The sequence below is a fragment of the Cinclus cinclus genome, chromosome 3, assembly GCF_963662255.1.
Source record: "Cinclus cinclus chromosome 3, bCinCin1.1, whole genome shotgun sequence".
NCBI classification, from domain to species: domain Eukaryota; kingdom Metazoa; phylum Chordata; class Aves; order Passeriformes; family Cinclidae; genus Cinclus; species Cinclus cinclus.
Genome location: NC_085048.1, coordinates 67809116 through 67830994, shown reverse-complemented (window position 1 = coordinate 67830994; position 21879 = coordinate 67809116). Strand labels below are relative to the sequence as shown.

At 35.8% G+C, this 21879-nt stretch overlaps 1 protein-coding gene across 1 annotated transcript in view; it reads left to right on the top strand.

The window, feature by feature from the left end:
- RYR2 (ryanodine receptor 2) overlaps positions 1-21879 on the top strand; it is a 286628-nt gene that overhangs the window by 259476 nt on the left and 5273 nt on the right. The window contains exons 93-105 of the mRNA XM_062489006.1: positions 478-1778; positions 2184-2248; positions 4069-4216; positions 5798-5884; positions 6705-6929; positions 9006-9136; positions 9713-9755; positions 10628-10761; positions 14904-14964; positions 16323-16469; positions 17331-17465; positions 19767-19923; positions 21720-21784. Coding sequence (XP_062344990.1) covers positions 478-1778; positions 2184-2248; positions 4069-4216; positions 5798-5884; positions 6705-6929; positions 9006-9136; positions 9713-9755; positions 10628-10761; positions 14904-14964; positions 16323-16469; positions 17331-17465; positions 19767-19923; positions 21720-21784 — 2699 coding nt within the window. The remainder of the gene's footprint in view (positions 1-477; positions 1779-2183; positions 2249-4068; positions 4217-5797; positions 5885-6704; positions 6930-9005; positions 9137-9712; positions 9756-10627; positions 10762-14903; positions 14965-16322; positions 16470-17330; positions 17466-19766; positions 19924-21719; positions 21785-21879) is intronic.

Here is a 21879-nt window from a genome sequence, read left to right as displayed (position 1 = left end):
AACAGGTTCATTCATCTAGTGATTGTGTTCAGGGTCCTGAAATTATGATTCCCCAGGCTTTAGGCTCACAGAAGGCTCCTGAGAAGCAAAGTAAATTCTTTAGGCTGTGCTCTGTGAGGAACCTACGGAGCTGCTCATCTAGATGATAGTGAGCTAGTGGCACTAGATCTGTCTGTGCTCCACTGTAGTGAAATTTATAATATGCTGCCCCACTTTTAGTACTGTATTAAATGTATGTTCTCTCTCTACAGGCCTTGTTAATTATTCCTTTCTGTAATGGCAAATACTTAGTCATGCACATTTTGTCCAAGTTTTAGGGTAAAATTAATAGTAAAAGACTTCAGATCTCGTAGCTAGCTGTGTTATCCAATAATTTATCATTCTTACTCTTTGATTGCTTCACTAATCATTATTATTCACTTTTCTTTGCCAAAATATTTGCTGACATAATCTCTAATATCCTGTCATCACCTCTAGGTAATGTTGTGAATGGAACTATTGGAAAGCAGATGGTTGATATGCTTGTGGAATCATCGAACAATGTAGAGATGATTCTGAAGTTTTTTGATATGTTCCTAAAACTGAAAGATTTGACTTCCTCTGACGCATTCAAAGAATATGACCCTGATGGTAAAGGGATAATTTCGAAAAGGGATTTTCACAGGGCAATGGAAAGCCATAAGCACTATACTCAGTCTGAAACTGAGTTTCTGCTGTCATGTGCGGAAACAGATGAGAATGAGACTTTGGACTACGAGGAGTTTGTGAAACGATTTCATGAGCCGGCAAAAGACATTGGTTTCAATGTTGCTGTTCTCCTGACCAACCTGTCAGAGCACATGCCCCATGATACGCGCTTGCAAACTTTCCTTGAGCTCTCAGAGAGTGTGCTGAATTACTTTCAGCCTTTCCTCGGACGTATAGAAATCATGGGCAGCGCAAAGCGCATTGAGCGGGTTTATTTTGAAATAAGTGAGTCAAGTCGGACTCAGTGGGAAAAACCTCAGGTAAAAGAGTCAAAGAGACAGTTTATATTTGATGTTGTAAATGAAGGCGGGGAGAAAGAAAAGATGGAGCTTTTTGTTAACTTCTGTGAGGATACCATCTTTGAAATGCAACTGGCTGCCCAGATCTCTGAGTCAGATCTGAATGAAAGGTCAGCTAATAAAGAGGAGAATGAGAAAGATAATCCTGAGGAAGAAGATCCTAGAATGGGTTTCTTCTCTCTTGTGACCATGAAGTCAGCTTTAGTAGCTCTCAAGTATAATTTAATGACTCTTATGAAAATGCTCAGCATGAAGAGTCTAAAGAAACAAATGAAAAAAGTGAAGAAAATGACCATGAAAGACATGATCATGGCTTTGTTTTCTTCCTACTGGAGCATTTTGGTGGGCTTACTTCATTTTGCTTGCAGCGTTGTCCGGGGCTTTTTTCGCATCATATGCAGTTTGCTGCTTGGAGGAAGCCTTGTAGAAGGAGCCAAGAAAATCAAGGTGGCTGAACTGTTGGCTAATATGCCAGATCCCACTCAGGATGAGGTGCGTGGGGAAGAAGAAGGGGAGAGGAAACCAACAGAAGCTGCACTGCCTGCGGAGGACTTGACGGATCTGCAGACTTTAACAGAAGAGAGTGATCTGCTCTCCGATATATTTGGTTTGGATTTGAAACGAGAAGGTGGACAGTATAAATTGATCCCTCACAATCCAAATGCTGGGTTGAGTGATTTACTAAGCACTCCCTCCTTAGCCCCAATGCCTGAAGTACAAGAAAAAATCCAGGTAATCATATCTTCTGTTTCTGATACATGTTTCTCTCTTTCATCTATTAAATGTAGTCTTGCAATAAAACTTGCCTCTTTGTCTTTCTGGGGTTTTTGACTTTTTTTTTTTTTTTTTTGAAGAACCATGTGTAATTACTGATGTTTACTATTTCTGATGTCACAAACTTGAATTTCCACAGCCTTTTCTAAGTTCATGGTGTTTGGGGTTGCCTTTAAGTCAGTGTTAAATTGCCTATCTTCATTAGCATAAATTTAATTATCATCTCGTTTCGGGTTTTCCATTGTTTAACAAAAAACAAGAAAACCCTAACATTCTGCATTTTGAGTATTCTTTTAACTAAACTTTCAACTCTGTGCTGTAAAATAATGTTTATGTGCAGTTTTTAATCCTGTTTTTCTGTAGGAGAAGGTGAAAGAAGATGAAAAGGAAGAGAAAGAAGAAACAAAATCAGAACCTGAAAAAGCTGAGTATGTAATACTTTGACCACTGATCCTACAAGAAAAGAATTGCTTTGTTTCACTGTGAAAAACTCAATTTCATTTTTACTTCTTTGTCTTTAATTTTCTGTCCATTCACATTCCAATTTGGTTGGGGTGTTTTTTAACAATCCTCCTCATCTGTACACTTTTGCAAGGAAATGCCATGTAATACACCACTCTAATAATTTATTATTCCCAGAAGCATCCTTTGTAATATCTGTTTAATTTCTTTTAGAATGTGCTTAATTGATTTTTTTGGTTTTTTGGCAAATCTCAAATCTAGAAAAAAATTTCTTGAGAAATTTGGAAGAACATCTTAGTTCCAAAGACTTGCTATCAATCAGTGGTAGAGACCGAATCTGCTTTACCCTCTCCCATTGACTATGACATGTTTTGAGTTATTTGCATTTTGCAAAACCTTCACATTCCAGTACAGTTTTAATGAATTACAGACTACTCTCACATCTTTAAGAAGAGATTAGATCAATGATAATTTAAACCCTTTTAAGACATGTTAAAATCTAATGTTAATCCATTAGCTCAGAATAATAATAGTGGAAAGCAAAGTATAGTGCTTGGTTTTAACCAGTAAAAACTGTGGATCTTCATCCTTGTATTTTATGGTTCCTGATACATGTAGGTTTCTGTGTACAGTTTCTGCAGCTGATTTATCACTGACAAAGATCTAAGATGATCCCTTAATCTCAAACTCTAATGATTACTTATCTTCTGGGATGACAAGCTCTTGTCCATGACAAAAAATCTTCTTGCAGTAAAAAATCTTCACTGCAGTAAATTTCTGACTTGGCCACTATAATTTTGTGAGGGCTAGTCCTCCTATCTTCCTGAGTTTTGAAGGTCATTCACTGTTGATTGCCCTGCTTGACTGTGTGAGTTGCAGTAATACCTGTATTCTCTGCCAGTACAGTGCCTGAGACTATTAGCTGCCCTGAAGCTACTCCTAACCTGACAAACTTTAAAGGGAAAGTTCATCAAATGTCTTCTAGGAAGAGGAGCTGGCTTTGGACATCAGCCATTCTGTTTGTAGATAGGAACAGAGAAATAAATAATGTAATTTAGATGTTGCCTCTCACTCTGGTTTTGCTTCAAATGAACTTCTGTGATCTTTTCATCTATTATGCTGACAGTTCAAATTAGCTTCTAAGACAATTCACAGTTCTTTAGATCATGTGTTTGGAGAAGGCAGCCCAGGAACTTTGGCTTTCTCTAAAGAGACAGCACGGTGATAAGCTCACACCAGATGATGACAGAATCTTACTTCATCTCTTCCTGGAATAGGTACTTATGACTTCATCAGGTGGGCAGAAATGCAGAATTTAAAACTTGAGGTTTGACTTGTAAGTGCAAGAAGAACCCAAGGTATCTGCAGCCTTTGTGGGAACTGGATTGTTTAAGAGCATGAGGTTGGTGGGGACCACTTAAACATGTAGGCACTCATGCAGACATAGAGCTGTCAGCTTACAGACATTTTGTCACTGCAAGAATCAGCTGCAGAATTATGAAGAGCCTCTGATACCAAGGTTGGCAGATTTTTGATTACCTGCCTCTACCAGCTAGCATTCCCACTTCAGAGTGCCAAACCAGTAAGTTCATCTGTAGCCTTAACCAGACTGTTACCTTTGCCAGCACTTTGGGCTGAAGAGGGATATTTGTCACGTGCATGAACTGCATGAGTCATGGTTACTTGAGCCACATTAAGAGATGCAACATTCTATTAAAAGGCTGTGCTTTTAATTTAGTAATTTTATTAATTTGACATATTATTTTGCCTTCATTTGTATCCTAAGAGGAGAAGATGGAGAAAAAGAAGAGAAAACCAAGGAAGACAAAGGGAAACAGAAATTAAGACAACTGCATATGCACAGATACGGAGAACCAGAAGTCCAGGAATCAGTTTTCTGGAAGAATATCATTGCATACCAGCAGAAGCTTCTTGTAAGCTGTTCTCTAGCTTATGTGTTTAGTCGTTGTCAGAAACATGTACCACCATATTCTAACAATGTAAAGACAGATAGCATCTGCTGGACCTCATTTTTCTATCCACCGTTGTCCATAAAAAGGACATTAAAGCAATGGTTTAATGGGAATGTTAGAGAAAAGAAACACACAAATAACTTAGTGTGCAAGATATTAATTCTTAGGAAGACAATTATTGTCTCAGACCTAGACATTCAGAGATGTCTGTGCATCACTGTAAAATGTCCATGCATTTTTCTGGGAGTAAAATTCCTGAATTTTTGCAGCAGCTGGTGAGACGACAGTATTTCTCCTTCCTTGAGACACACCTTTGGGAAATTCCAAGCTGTCCTATAAAAAGAATCAACTAAGATGCAATGAAGTAAATAAAGAAAACCTGAAGCAAATAAGAGAAGAGGTTACAGATTTTGTTGGTGGTGTTTTTTGTTTTGTTTGGTTTGGGTTTTTTTTTTTGTTGGTTTTTTTTGTTGTTTTTTTTTTTTTTGTGAAATAGCCAGTTAGTAATTGTTAAGCTTTTCAAAACCTGTAGAAAATAAGACTTAATGAAAATGTAAAACTGCATCTGAGAGTCTCTCAGTAAAATATCAGGTAATATTTGCTCCATAACTGCTTAAAATCTATGCTTTTATTAGCTAGGATGTTCCATTCGTATTCTCTGAGTGAAATGCAAAGCAAAAAAGAAATACACTTGTACTATGTATATAGTATATAATTGTGTAGGGATGGCCTACTTCTAGCATGAGAATGTAGCAAAGCTACAACACTGCAGTCAAAATCTTATTAAGAAATTATATGTTTAAATTTGGCTTTTGAACGGATATATTTTTAGGCTAGCCACATTGCAATCATGTGGATTTAGCTTTTTTTTTGTTTTTTTTCCTAATAGTCTCATTTTATATTTCACTAATAGTCATCTATGATTAGGGCAGAAAAATGGCAGAATTCCTTTTGGAGTGTTAAAGCATTCTAAATGTGTGATGTAAAGGTTTGTGAGTTGTCAGGAAGGGAAAAGGTACATTTCTGTAGTCCTTTTGATAGCATCAGAATGTCAGAAAAGCTTTATGTTCATGGTACTTGGGTCACACATGAATTTTTGCTGGCCTGGTAAAAACTGCAGGTGATTTGGAATAGAAAATATTTAAGATAAACTTATATGCAGTATTTTTTATTTTTTGGTAAAAGTAGCAATTTGTTGTATGTATGAATGTTGAACTACAGGGAAGATAGAGACTTCTGTATTACTACATTACTCTTACATTGTGAAGTCTCTGTGTTATCTCCAAGTGCATTGAGAGGACAATGAAAAAGATGTAAGAGCCAATTAGTAATCCTTCATCCTTTGTGAATGGAGTGCATGCTGCACATGTGGAGTAAGAGAGAACTTGTACATCACTCCAAATGTTTGTTGAGGGTTTGTTTTATATTCATTATTCTATTAAGAAGTTCCATAAGGGGAAAAATACCATCTCAGCAGCAACTTACTAATGATGGTTGAATCTTTATTAGGCAAAGTATATTTATGTTCTGTTCTCTTTTCAGAATTACTTTGCACGAAACTTTTACAACATGAGGATGTTGGCATTGTTTGTTGCTTTTGCCATCAACTTTATCCTTCTTTTCTATAAGGTAAATTTCTCAAAATATTGCTTTTCAAGTTGCACACTGGAAGACATCTGGGTTTTGTAGTCAATATGCTAGTAAAACTGCCTAGCCTTACAGGTTAAATACTGCTTCATCCTACCATTTCAGAAATCTAATATGGTGACAGCCTGAAGTGTTTGTTTGAAGTAAAAATAGACTTCCAGTACACAAATAGCTATTGACAGAGCATTGTGCTGGGATAAAGGCAACCGGCTGAGGCATCACCCTTGCCTCAGATGCTCCATTTCCCAGTACAGTGAACCAGCCAAGCTGAGCATTCATAGGTAACTTAAACTAATCCATATCAGCTGAGATGTTTTCTTGTGCCTGAAAGGGTATGTACAGCCAGGAGTCACATCATCTTAAACTGCCTAGAGTATCTTGACACTGGTTTTGTCAAGACTTTTGGTATCATTAATGCAGCTCTAGAGTCTTTGGACTTAAATAATTTTCTGGCAGAGAGCCGTGATGATAAAGACTCCTGTCAGGGGTTTCTTCTAAGAGGGCTGTGCCCTTTCTTGAATTTGAAGTGATGAAATTCATCATGCATCAAATTTGGTAACATGGACAGACAGTGAAAGAAAGGGGTAGCAAAAGCATCTTATCGCAGACTGGTGTAACAAGACAAAAAGGTCTTGCTGAGGTATTCTTTGTGGACATTTTTATGCAAAAAAACATTCTTTCTTTAAAGTTTCTTTACAGTTGTATTGTCCTGGTATCATTTTTTCAGCTCAACAACTTAGCTTGTAGTGTTGTAAAGCTCCTAGCAAAGGAATACAGCTGCAATATTAAGTGTTTTAAACAGGTCTCCACATCTGCTGTGACAGAAGAAAAGGAACTTCCTGTGGTATCTGATGGTGAAAGTACCAAGTTGAACATCCTGGAAAGCGATGATGATGATGAGAGGGTCATTGCAGTGCATTATGTGTTGGAAGAAAGCAGTGGCTACATGGAGCCCACACTGAGGATACTGGCCATCCTACACACAGTCATCTCATTCTTCTGCATCATAGGGTATTATTGTTTGAAAGTAAGAAAAAAATCACCTCTTTTTTTTATAGGTCTAATCTTTTTTTGTATTTCTAGTGTTATAACCTAGAACAAAGTCAACCTGCTTAAGCACCGTGGCAAGAAATCTGGCACCCTGTAAAGAAATCTGTTTTGTTAGCGTAATGTACACAGAAAGTGTGTGTTAGGAGATGTGTCTGTTCAGGAAGCTGTAGGTCAGAGTCTGATTTGCTGTCAGACAGTTACAGCAGTAACCTGCTTCAGAAGCTGCTTGTGACTATCAAAGGCAAGATGTGAACGCACATGAAGCAGATGGCAGTTTTAGATGCTGCATTGCTAGTCTGTCAATTAGGTCATTTGGAAAGATTGCAGCATTTTGGACTTCTGCTGCTGCATATTGTAACTCTATAAAATGCCTGCTGTTCATACACACACACTGTGCTGGTAGTGTTTTGGCAGAAGCCTGAGCAACTTTTAAAGGAATATCTTGGAGAAGATCTCTGTTAGGGATGTGAAAGCTAAAGATGCCACTTTCATTGGTGAAATGATAACTGTGGTTTAAGAAAACCAAATGTCATAAATCTCTGGAGCTGGGAGAGTTATATCTGACATGTAATTTCCCCATTTTTGCACACTTCCAGGGCAAAAGCTCTAAGTCAAAGTGCAGGATAGTGCTAAATTAAATGGACCCTTGATATGACCCAGCTGCTCATTTATCCTTATATCTTTATGTGGTCCTTAATATTTTTCTTTTCCTCTTTTAATGGCTAATAATTTGCTCTGTGCTAAAAGACATGATCTGCATTTGTAGCTCAAGGAAGCGTTCGTTGTAGTGCTACATTTAATGCTTATTTTCATCTCTAAGTATCCCTACAGGTCAATAGATACTAAACCATTTTTTTTTTTGTTGCATTGGTTGCCATATAGTATGATATCTTAGGTTTGTGGGTTTTGAGATGTTTTTTCTCTCCCAACTCATACTTTTTTGTTTCTACTATGACTTTTTACACAGCTTTTTTTTTAATGCTTATTCTTTGACTAGAAGGGAGAAACATTATTATCAGTATTTATCTTAATTAATTGCCTTCTTTCCAATTCTGAAACCAAAATATGGTCCAAATATGGTTTCAGTCTCTATTTTGGGGATCTTTAAGTCCAAAATCTTCTGAACTTCAGGCCTGTGTGTGATAGGTTTGCTTCTAAATATTGCTCAGCATGAAATCCATTACATTTTTCTCATTTAACTGCCTGGAAATAGTGTTGGAACTCTTTTTTTTATCGTATCTAATGTAATCACCATATTGTTTGAGTAGTTTTGATTTTCCTTAGTTTTATTTCAGTATATTCATGTCCACTTTTGACTACTGTTACGGTCAAGGTGGATAATGCGAGGTGGGTGCATTTTGGGGACCTGCGAAATAGTTCCAGGAAGAGTAAAGTTTACTTTTTTTTTGGTAACAGACTTCTTAGAGAAATCCACTTAACTCAGACCACTGTTTACATCTGCTGTCTTGAAATGTACTTTTGAACTCATCCAGCTGGTGAAAGTGTGTTGTAGGTAAAGCTGGGCTCGGTTTCTCAGCTGCTGACAATTCTTTTTTTGTTGCTTACAGTCTTTGCTCTTTTCTGCAAAACACTTTGTTTTCCACTGTGAAACCTCAAAAATTCTTTAACAAATGAAAGGAGCCTCTAACATCTCTGGGTATCAAAATGAAATCCAAAAATGTCATCTCAAAATAACATTTGGAACTAGAATTTCTAAGGATTAAAATATTTTAGCTCTCTTTCACTTGACTACCTCTAATCATTTCATAGTGCTGAAAAATTGTTTTTTATTTGAAGGATCCCTCTTCATGTGTTTTGACCATCTTTTTGCAGCTGTTTAGTACACTGTAGTTTAATGAATCTGAATTACTTGATCCTAGAGTATCAATACCTTCTCTATGTTCTGAGGAATTAAGTATTTTAATTTTTTTCAAGTATTATTTTTGCTTTCTTCAGCTTTGATACTTATTTATTCATAACAACCAGCTTTTCTTAAAGTCTGCAGAAATATCAGTGCATTTTACATAATTCCTGTATTTTCTTTCGACTACAGGTTCCACTGGTTATTTTTAAGAGAGAAAAGGAAGTGGCAAGGAAATTGGAATTCGATGGGCTATATATAACTGAGCAGCCATCAGAAGATGATATTAAGGGACAGTGGGATAGACTTGTAATCAACACACAGTGAGTTTTTACTTACTCATTATAGCCTTGCAAGTAATTAATTGTTCCTCTATTTCCACAATTACATACTTATCATTCATCTTGTCTGAAATAAGCAATTATTAGGGAAATATTTCTAGCAATGATATACAAAATTTTCAGGCACCTGCAGGGCTAATGCTTACTGTAATTTTTACTATTACTGTTTAATGTTATGCATTCACAATTTTTTTTTTCTTAAAGTTATTTCTCTTCATAAAAGAAAAAATAAATGAGATGCATTTGTTTTAGCAGTGATGATGGTTGTGCATTGTTGTCAGTTCAAGAATGAGCTGTGCTTTGCATCACATATTTGTATTTCTGTTGCCCTGCCTGGTGGGACTGTGTGGGGGATGCAGCTGCTCTAAAATCCTGTCTGCAGGCTTTGGCTCTGCTATGCTGCTCACATTTCCATGGTAGGCTGAACACCATTTGGCAACTCTCACTCCATAGGGTTCACAAGTAACTAACTGGTGATGGCCACCACATAGAGACTCTTAGAAACACAATCAGTATATTTTTATCTAAAGTGTAATCTTGTTTATCTGTGGTTTTCAGGTCTTTTCCAAATAACTACTGGGACAAGTTTGTGAAAAGAAAGGTAAGGCTTATTTTTAAAAATATGGATGAGGTTAAAATAAAATTCTAATGCATATTTCTGTTCATGTTTGGAGGAATGTGGACTACTACACTTCTTTGAAATACAGCTTTGATTCAGAATAAATGTTTGTATTTACAATTTTAAAATATACAGAATCTCTTACCACATTCTTACAACTATTTCAATACATTTCAAACTTTTTCTACTTAAAGATTTTGTGTAAAACGGGAATTCAAATACATTTGTGAAATTTCATGAAGAATTTTGTGTGTGCTTGTATGTGTAATGCAAAGTTCGTAAAATATTTTGTCTGTATTTGTGTATTCCCCTCCTTACATGAAGAGCAGTGTCCCTCACCAAATAGAAGGTTAAAAAGTAATTGATAAGAAGACAGGACAGATTGAGATATTTAGGCACAGAGCATAATCAGGCAACCATAACTGCCTAAAAGGTATATTCATGCACTGGCCTTTTTCTTGTCCCTTACCTCTCTATTTTCCCATGTTTTTTCTTTCCCAAGTTGCCTAAATCCATCCCTTTCTTCATCTTTGCTTTCTCCCTGTAACATCCAATAAAATGTCAGTTTTGAGATGCATAGTGTATGCATCCCTTGGCAGTAATCCTCTTAGTCTGACAGGTGATCTGGAGAGTTTTTACCAGTGACTCATTCTGATGGGTTTCATATTTGGGTCTGAGGCTCTCCTGGGACCCAGGAGAGGTCCCAGGGAAGGACCAGGCAGAGCATCCATTCACTGTGAATCCATAGTTTTGGTTGCTGCCTTGTATTTTAAACCTCTTGTTTTCAGATCCAGGCCAAATAACTCTGTCCTACCCCACTGATTAACATTTTTGAATATTCCTTCTAACTTTAGGTAATGGATAAATATGGTGAGTTCTACGGCCGTGACAGGATCAGTGAATTACTAGGAATGGACAAAGCTGCTCTTGATTTTAGTGATGCTCGAGAAAAGAAGAAACCAAAGAAGGATAGCTCCTTTTCTGCTGTGTAAGCATTTGCCTAATTTGTTTGTGTTGGTTTTTTTTGTTTGTTTGTTTCTTGTTTGTTTTTGTTGGTTTGTTTTTTTGGGGGGGGAGGAGGGGGGGCGGGGATTTGTAAGTTAAAATCAAGTGTTCAAGGTTTGTCTTTTGGACAAAACATCTGTTGCTCATTTATTTATATTTGCATAAGAAATCAATTCTTATGTTGAATGATGCAGTAAATTTGTTTAATTATAGATAATGTTCATGCAGCATTCCTCTGTTTTTTTATGTATGAAGTATGTATTTATTATGTATGTATTATGTATTTAGTTTAGTGCACAGCTTCTTGAACACACCACGTTCCCAGTCTTTTGATAGTGTCATTACAGATGGGCTGGAATCCCCTTTTCAAGTTCTCGGTTCAGCTCTGCTGGAAAGAATGGGCAAAAATGGCACTGAGTGTTCTGCTCATAAAGAAATTATGGAATAAATTTAAGTGCTAGTGTCCAGTAAAATCTGGGAATCAGATGATTAATCTTCACATCATTTTGTAATTTGTTTTCCCTGAACTATGCATTTTTTTATCATTTGGAAGACAGAAATAAAGAAAAGCCCCTAGACATTCAGAGTATTAAATTCTCCTTTGTAGGACAGGATCATCCTCAGCTTTTATACAGCACTAAAAAAAAAAATCCAGTTCTGCACTATAGAAAAGGTATTCAACCTGATACAATGTATTTTCACAGATGGAACTTTGGAACTTTAATGTTATAGAGATTCTTATGCAGGGGTTTATTTAAGGTTTTCTCTGAAATCAACATTTTATCTAGGGGTGTGCAAGAATTATGGGAAGTAGGCATTGAGAGTAAATGTAGATTAGAATTGCATTGAAGCAAGAGCTGATTTTGTAAGGAGGGCTCTTTCATCAATCTTTATAAAAGATGGGTATTAATAAACGAGGAGTCTGAACAATCTATCAGGTGCAGTGTAAAGGCTCAAGGACTCTGTGGCATTTCAGTAATAAACAAAATTTAATATTGTGGCAAAAGTGCTTTCCAGAATGCTTTCTTCCATGCTGTTTTGCTCCTGCTGGATTATAGTAGGACCCACACTTGAGTTTAGGAAAAAAACCCTACTACTTTTATTGTTGGTATAAAAAACAGAATAAAAGTACTTTCCCTTTCCTGTGAGCTCATACCCACACTAGGGAAAAAACATTTAAATAATGTTTCTCTGAATAATCTGGAAAAAACAGACCAGAATGAAGCAGATGGAGAAGGCTGATGCAATATTTAATTTAAGAATCATGTCTGAAGGATGCCTGTTTTTTTAACATCTCTAATATCTCTTCCACGTTATTTAGTTAAAAAAAAAGTTATGGCCTCATCCATTTTTCATGTTCTGCCTGGAGGAATCATTCCATACTCATAACAGACTAATATGTTGCAAGAAAATATAAAGATCTATTATAAAAATTTGCAGAACCTGTCACATAAAAAATATACTCTTCAAGAAGATACACTTATCCACTTTTTAACAGTTTCAAAAATAAATACTAATGAAGCTACTAAAATTTACACATATTCCAGATTTCAGATTTGACATATATTTACCATGCAGTGAAAAGAGGGGTGGGAAAAGCGTTGGAACTGACCCCTTATTGCAGTACTTTGGGAAGAAAATAGAGACTGGCATGACCTGGTGCAGGTTGAAGCTCTGGTGCTCCTGCCTGTGCCAGGAGGAGGTGGCTCAGGCTGAGGCCAGGCCAGATACCTGTGTCTCACAACACAGAAGGGAAGTGCACTGCGTAGTATTTTCATCTTCAGTACAAGTGAACGGGTCTCCTTGACCCTTAGCTCCCACTTTTCTCTCCTTTTCCTATGGAAAAATGGCCTGCAATTTGCATCTATCTTTTTGCAAGGAACTTAAAAAATTCTGCTTGCAGATGACCGTGCTTCTTCAAAAGCTTCTGCCTGTCCCAGTGATATACTGCATTAAAAAGACCTGCACTTTAGTGACTCTTGAAGAGCCATCCAGCTCATCAATGCAGCCTTGAATATTTTTAAAGTTTTGAAATGTATACATATTTTAATATTTAAATAATTATTTATATATGTCGCAATATTATTTAACTATAACCAGCTTAGAAGGATGATGTGGTTGGAGCTCCAATGTAGATTAGACAGTAAAGACAGTTCAATATTGCACACTGAGATTGGGACAGCAGTGCTGTTTTTCCACTGAGATAGTGGCTTCTTTTGGTGGTGGATGGATGGTGTTAAATGAGATGCATCATAGATGTAGTATATTTCAGAAAATAATATGGAAGACAAAAACATGAGTTAGTTTTCAGAGGTATCATAGTTAGTATTATTTCCCTGTGTCTTTACCTTTCTAACTGCTGTTGTTTCTGTGGTCATTAGTTTAGTCAGTCAACAGAGGAGGCAGATAAGGCTCGGGCATCTGCAGCGGGTGGTGACATAAGGCTAATTTGGAAAATAAGCAGGGCTTCTGTCAAATGCTCACATGGTAGAAGAAGTCTGTCATTTTCAAGAACAGAAAAATTGTAAATAACTTCCTCCTGAAAGATCCAAAGGTTTTATAGGTTGGCGAGAAGTTAAATCATATCCTAAATATGAAGTGTACAAACAATGAAAGCAGTTGACCTAAGAATGTGGAAGAATTTTAAAGGTCCTATTCTTCCTTGCCATGGTTTTCAAAAGATTCTGGAGTGGGTAATCCTGTTTTTAGTAGTGTAGTATCTCAGAGAACAGGATTGATCCTGGAGAACTAGCAGACTTTTTATCCTCAAGTGAAAGTTCTATCTCTTGCCCATAATGGCTAGTGAAAAAGTAAGGAATTCTACTTGCAGTAGTTTTTACGCCTGAAGTCTCAAGATTTATACTTGCTATGATGACACTACAGGATTTACAGAAGTGTGGATGTGCCTGTTTGTCTAAAGTAGAAGTGTGTATCTGCAGGTAGGTGGGGGCCTCAGCTGCTGTAGTTGATAGGCAGGCATAGTCACTGTTAACGTCCAAATTCCCACTGAATTCCTGTTCCACTGAAAGGAATGATGCATGTGTAGGTATCTCTATTTCAAACCTTTCCCCTTATGGATGCTGATGTAAAATACCTCCTCCTTTGATTATTTACTTGGGAATCTTAAGCCTCGTGGATCCTTGCAGAGGCTTTGTGCAGGATACCTCAAAATAATACTAATAATCTGTTCTGTGCTCTGTCTTCAAGACACACAGAAAGCTGACGGGCACCCTATAACTCATTGTTTTGTTTTGTTTTAGTTCTTTTTTCTTTCTTTGTTTTTTTTTTTCTTTCTTTTTTTATAATGGTCAACTGGAACCATTCTCAATGAAGTATCCCCTGTTGATGTTCAGTGACTGGCACAAAATTTTGACACAGTCCAATCAAAAGGGTTTTTCCTACGTAGCTGACTGTTAATATAGAATGTTTTTATCTGATGGGATGCTTTATACTTTACAAAAAGTAACATTAATAGAAGATTTTCCTAAGTACCCATATCAAAACTCATTAACTGGTAAGAATTATCGTATTTTCGTTGATGATTTTCCTTATATCCTTAGAAAAAATGGGTCAATTTTCTGAACAAGCTCTGAGATTCATCTGATCTAAATTTGCCTGTCTTTAATATCATCCAGTTGTGTCATTCAAGGTATGCTACAATCACTAAAGTAAAGAATTGGCATTTTAGGGTGAAAATTTGGTTACCTTTTTTGACTAGCTACTTCAGACTTAGTTGGGTTGCATTAAAAAGAAAATAAAATATTTTTTTCCTCCATGGATTTTAAAGACAGCTTATTTAATTTATTTCAGCATGTTAGCATTTTAGAAATTAATCAGCATTAGGTCTGATGAATTCAAAATAGTACATATTAATTTGATTTTCACCTTTTTTTGTTTTTTTTTTTGTTTTTTTTTTTTTTTTGTTTTGTTTTGTTTTGTTTTTTGACAGATTCATTCCAGAGTAAAAGTGTGAATTAGAACAAGGTTCTGATGTATCTCAGCTTTTGGAGAAATTGAACAGGTGTTGACTCCTGTTATGGGATAATACACTTCCTACAGATTGTGTTCTGTGTTTCCCAGTTGTGTTTTGCTCTAAAATGCATTTTTTTTTTTTATTTTTTACAGGCTAAATTCCATTGATGTTAAGTATCAGATGTGGAAATTAGGAGTTGTTTTCACTGATAATGTAAGTTTCATTATTATGTATATATATATGTATATATATATGTATATATATATGTATATATGTATATATATATAGAAAGAGAGAGAGATGTTCTAAAATGAAATATGCACTTGTAAATGCAATGTGATTCAATGAGAGGTGTGAAACTCTGGATTATATTTATTTTACCACAAGAAGAAAATCTTGGAAGCTTAAAGAGACATTGTCAAAATATTTTCACAGTTACATTGGTAGTAGTTAATAGAACCTCAGTCGATGCCTGCCCCTCTGTCTGATATGCTTTATTAGAAGCAATAAGAAAGCACTGCACTGTAGAATTATAAAACTGACTGTATAAATGCCAATTGCCATTTTTCCTATTGTTCATAGATATTATGAACACTTATATTTTCCTGGAGCACAGTCTGATCAATATAGTTAATGTATCTGGAAATGTTAAATTTGTATCACTGAAACCAATAGTAAGATGTGTCACAGAATGACAGAAATTATTTCAATAATTTGAAAAAGGGAATCTTTAAAAGCAAAAAAACCCCAAAAACCATGGAGATATGAACCAGACTGTTTAAATGCTGTTCAAGAAGTCAATCATACCATTTTTCAGTCTTATGATTATTGTTTGCCTAATTACTTAATGTACTGTTAAGAAAAACAGTTGGGGAAAAATTATTTTGGAGCTAGGACAGATGGAAAATGCAAGTGTAATCTGAAGGTATTCAGGAAAAGTGGAAACAGTAAGCCTCCTGGTCTAAAGACAGCATGATGTGTAAAAAGTGTTTGGGACTATTATTTTCTTAAGGAATGGAATATAATCTATCTTATAAGTACTTGTCTTTTAGTTCATTAAAAGTTAATTGATAGAGAATCAGATGAAATTTACATTTTTGGTTACTTAAATAATACTTACATTTTTAAATAGGCATTTTAGTAGCTCAAATTAATTATAAAATTCCCTTTGTTGCTTGCAGAGTCCTATAATTGTCATTAACTAACTTTAGGCATTACTATTTTAATGTAATTATTTAGAAATTATTAAAGAATGTAATTTAACTCAGAAAAAAATTACACTAGAGACATTTACAAATAAGGGATTAAGAATTTCAAATTTACTTTTTATAAATTCTGAATTTCTTGATTTTTCCCATATCTTGTTGACTTTGTGTTTGAGGTTTCAATATTGTTGAACCAATAGAAAATTCTCAACAAATAACTAGAAAATTCTCTGTTTAAAAGAACTATTTTCTATTAAAAACATATTTGAGAAATTTCCACTTTTCGTTATTGTCTTGAATTAATTTAAAGATGAAAGCTGTGAGTTTTATTTTGAATGTACATGTTTTCTTTTTTTTTTCTGTTAGTCTTTCCTTTACCTAGCCTGGTACATGACCATGTCAGTCCTTGGCCACTACAACAATTTTTTCTTTGCTGCTCACCTCCTTGACATTGCAATGGGATTCAAGACATTACGAACTATCCTGTCATCAGTTACCCACAATGGCAAACAGGTATCAGCTGTCATCTCTGCTCAGCTTTTTTTACTCAAGGAGTACACAGGAAAGTTCCCTTCATTACTGAGTCAGGTGCTCTGCAGGTTGACAACACAAATGTCCTTTCATCATGAACTCTAGAATTTGAGTTGATGAGGGAACTAGACAATAGGATTTGTAAGCAAAAGAAAAAGTATTCTTTCTCCCTTCTAAAAATAGTCCTGAAGTTTTAGCGAATTACCTATGAATTAAGGGGGCATTATTTATAAAGAACTTTACAGATCTGGGAGTTACACAAGTGAAATTTCAATTTACAGGATACTAAAGCTCCCTCCAAGTTGCTTTCCATTAAGCTCAGAAAAAAATCTGAATGATGCTGCAGTTGAGCACTGGACCACTTGCTGCTGCTTTTCTGAGATATTCAAATATTAGGAATGGGTTTTTTTTAAAATGTGTGATTTCACACATGTAAAAAAGTTGCTTTCCTATTAAATTAGTAGATAACTTTATTTCAATTAATTATATACTAGGTGATAGTAATATTACTATTAGGTAGTGAATTTTCAGATTTTTTTTCTCTGATTATGGGGATTGTATATGATCCTAATGCATTGTTTCACTGTATATCTATCTATAATATTTGTCTTCATAATTATGTTTCTGAAACAGTCTTTGATTAAAAAAAATGAAATGCACAGTCTTTGCATGAGAATATTCAGCTATATTACTCTGTATTACAGTATTGTATAAAAAGGAAAAGTTTTCCTGCTGCTAGTACAGTTTATTGTTACTTTCCTTATTATTTTTTTTTCCCTGAAAGGTAAGATAAACCATAATTCCATAGTGGAGTTACATCCATTCTGTAATTTTGTCTTCCAGCTTGTCCTAACAGTGGGATTACTGGCAGTAGTGGTGTACTTGTATACAGTAGTGGCATTCAATTTTTTCCGCAAGTTCTACAACAAGAGTGAAGATGGTGATATGCCAGACATGAAATGTGATGATATGCTAACAGTAAGGCTTACTTTGTTTTCTGGGCTTTTTTTCTCTTTCTCAAGCTGTTGTGGTTTTGTCCTGACCTTCTTGTTAATTGGTATTCATGCAATCATACCATTAGCCAGCAGGCAGGAAAGATTGCAGTTGAAAGAAAAGGGACAAATATTATGATCAAATCCTCAACAAATAGATAGTTCTTGTGTATGCTCCATAAACTCATTTATAAAGGAATAGAAGAAATGTGGTACTACACTTAGCTGTTTTGCATTTTTTGAACAACTATAGCAACAAGCTGTGTGGCTGAGCTGGCTAAAGGGCAGCACTTCTGAATCTTGAAACTCAACAGGTCATTCAGCAGGAAGGCAGTTATAGACAAGCATTTTAATAAGTAATGCAAATACTTAAGCTCTTGTTTAAACTTTGAAATCCATCAGTTTCTCATAGCATGAATTGCCATAGTTATCTTTAATAGGCAGTTCAGTAACTGCTGTGTTCAGAACCGCCTTTAATTGTTTTGTACTAACTAAGAGAGTGCCAGGCTTTGGAGTTATGGGTGGTAGGCAGAGCTTAAGCCACAAAGAATTTCCAGGGTGCATTACCCTTAATACCTCTCCAAAACAATCATCTATCACAGTTAAATGTATTTCAGTGTGCTACGGTACATGAATCTCTTCCAGGGAGTCACCAACGTTTAAATGCCAAATAAGTAGATAAACTGTTGAAGCAGAGTAGTGTGTCTGTATTTTTGTCTGGTTTGGGACATTTGGCACAACAAAACCAGGTAAACTGGAACAGGAAGAGCTGTTGAACTGTCAGGTGCTGGAGCACTTGCTGTGGGAGAGTTGGAGGGAACTGAGCTTGTTTGGCCTAGGGAAGATAAAGTCTCAGGGTGGAGGGTGTGTAAGAGAAGCTCCCAGTATCTGCAGAAAGATTATTGGGAAGAGAAATCCAAACACTTAACAGGAAGTGCATAGCAGGAGACTGTGGACATAAAGTAGAAAAATGTGTTCTGACTGAGGGGAGCCAAGCAATGGATCATGTTGCTCAGAGAGGTTATTGCGGGCTCCATCCTTAGGAAGTTGTAATGAACTGACTTGGCTAAAGCCTAAGACAATTTTTTCTGAGGTTATAGTGGGCCCTGTTGGAGTGGAGACCTCATGAAATCATTCTGAACCTGACCTGCTCTGTAATTCTCTGAAAATACACATTTCACAAGGGTATGATATTGTACAGGAATGAGTTAGAGTAACTTGTGTTATGCTGTAAAATCGGGGTTGTCTCTTGTAAAAACACTAAGACTTGAAATAGGATTTAAAAGAAAACGAATGTACATAATTTTTTAGAAATAAAAACCAAAACCTTTCTAGATAAGTAATAATACATTCACTTATTAAGATAATTATTACCTTTCAGTCTTGGAGTATAAACTGTCTCTAGAAGCTGTCAGAATTTTCAGGCAAGGATTAGTCAGCATTGTGTGCTACTATATCAGTTTATTAGAGAAGGGATTTTGGGGACAGTGTGGCACAGAAATAGATTAATGGATTTTTTGTATGGTAAGGTGTTAGGAGTTAAATATTGTCATCACTATTTTTTGATAGAAGGTGAGAACCCTTGACTTGTAGTGCATAATGCTGCTTAAAGAAAAAAGCCAATCCCCTGCTCTAGACCACTAGATACTAATACCATAATTTTCTATAAAATTATAGCATGATAGAACTGGAAATTTTCTATTTTCAGCATCCCAGGCAACTGCACTGACAGACCTATTATCCCACTTTTCATATCATAGTTTCACTGTATTATTCTCGGACATTTTCAATCATTAGCCTGTTCTCTGCACAAGCATTCAAAAAGGGTTTTTGCTTGGCTGTGGGTTTTGTTTTATTTTGGCTTGGGGAAGAGGGTTACTTATTTTTAAATTTGAATTTGAAACACTAAAAACAGGGAAAATCAGTCACTTTTGAGCTAGGAAATTGGAAAAGGAGATGGCTATGGTGGTGATGATATTTCCTATTTACACTGCTGAAATTATTTTACATTAATCATGGGGTGCTGCTGAGCTTCTGGTAGTTGAACTTTTGATCTTATTAAACTGCTACATAATGACAGAACATGAAATATTGCAGCTTCAGCTGCACATCAGCATTTCCCCTCCATCAAAAATATGCATAATCTCAAAGGAGAGAAAAAGATGGCTTGGTATGTCGTAGTTGCTAGACCACAGACCAGTTCTACCAATTACTGAATTTGTAACACTAGGTATTTTTGCTTTTAGCTGCAAAACGCCTTTGTATCCCTTCGTTTTGTCTTTTCTAGTGCTACATGTTTCATATGTACGTTGGAGTACGTGCAGGAGGAGGCATTGGTGATGAAATAGAAGATCCAGCAGGAGATGAATATGAAATCTATAGGATTATCTTTGACATCACTTTCTTCTTCTTTGTGATTGTCATCCTGCTTGCAATTATCCAAGGTATGCATTTGGAATCCTCAGTGGGACTGAAAGCATTATTTAGCAGTACAAAGATCTTAGTGCTGTGGTAATAAAAAACCTAAGGTTCAGACAGAACAGCAGGACAGATCATGAAGGACAGATTTATATAGAAAATCACATCCAGCTGACTCTCATACACTGCTCTTCTGAGTCTCTGTAAAATCAACAGGCTCTAACTGGATCAATAGAAAAAAATTCCCTAAGAATACTGAGAATACTGAATACTAAGAATAATGTCACTGCAGTTTCTGTCTTGTCATTGCCCTTTCTAAAAGCCTCCTATAGAAATCTTGGCACAACTTAAAATTGTCCTTAAGGGTAACCCATCCTACATGAGCTTTCATGGTCAGAATCAGTACTCCTGTCAGTATTTCCACTGCCAATACCATAAGTTCTTGGCTATCTAGCAGATTCTCAGATGGGTAATAATGGTGTGAATCTTTTCTTACATAAAAAAATGATGTTTTGTGTGATGTCTCCTTATTTGAGCAATATCTAAAGAGTAAAAGAGGTGCTTGATATGAAACAGTTTGCATGTAGCCTGGTTAATGGCAGTGGAAAGTTAGCTGACATTAGTTAGCTTTGGAATTTCAGTGAAACAATTTAACTGATAGTGTTTCTCACTGTTGTAATCTGGCATTGTAATCTATTGTATTTTGGCATGTCAAGGATTTTTTTATTATGTTTACGTTAATTGCATTCACTGTTATTACCTGAAGTACTTCAACCCCTCTTTGTTTTCATACTGTACCTTTAAAATATTGTCAAGAATGCCCAAAAGATTGTTTTTTTTAATTGAAGTTTGCACAAGTTAACAGAAGCATATTCTCAATTTTAGAAAAATTGATAAATAGTTTTGCTGGGTTCACTTGCTGTCATAAATACTAATACCTCATTTCTTTCTGACAGAAACAGCTGACAGATAACTTAGGATACTTTTGACAGCAGTAAGGGTGCTTTCTCACTCACTACAAGGAAATTCAAAAGGCAACTTTGAGTTTGTTGTAAATTGTTTATTACTCTTACTCAAGCAACAGGTTTCTCCTCAAAGGCTTGGGGAGGGTGGAAAATTTTTTATACCCTGAAGTGGCATATCTCATGTGGTTTGTTGCTTTGTTTTGTGAGTGGCTGAATAATAGAGTCCTTAACTGTCAAGCTTTGTGTACAGGAGTGTCAATAGTCATTGTGGAGTTAGTCCTTATTAGTATTGGAGTAAGTGAAGGGAATGTTAGGAGCTGTTTCTAATCTGAGCCATAGAGCCTGTGATTCTCCTTTTTTTTTCTTTGTCTTTTTTTTCCTGTATCTCCCCCCAAAAAACCCTTACTGTTGTCAGAGCTCCTACAGAGCCTTGTATTGCATGACAACCGTCTTGAGAAAGGATGCATGGAGCTGTGGGCCTCTGCCTCTGCCATGGAATAAATATCTCAACTCTGTTAAACGTACACCTTTTTTTTTTTTCTGTAGTAGGGCCTGAATCACTGTAAACCCACATATCTCTTAATGTACTAAGTCAAGATTAGAGTACTGGGAATAAAACAGAAGTCTGCTTGTCCCATTTTATAATTCAAAGTAGGACTGTCAGCCATGTTGCTGGTGTTTCTTTGGCTTGCTCTTTTTTCTTTGTGTTTTTTACCTTTATAATGTATATTGGCTTCTATTATTTCTGCAGAAGAGTCTCATTTAATATTCTTTATCAGGTTTATGTTATCCCTGGATTTCCAAATATTCTTTGTCACAATTCTGTTCTTGAACATTAACTATAATTTTAACCCTAGGTTTAATTATTGATGCTTTTGGTGAGTTAAGAGATCAGCAAGAGCAAGTTAAGGAAGACATGGAGGTAAGGACATTCAGTTGCTGAACCATGCCTATTTTCAGGTTTCACAAGTTTGTGTTTTCAATCAAAGTATGATTTGGCTAGTAGACAGTTTTTCA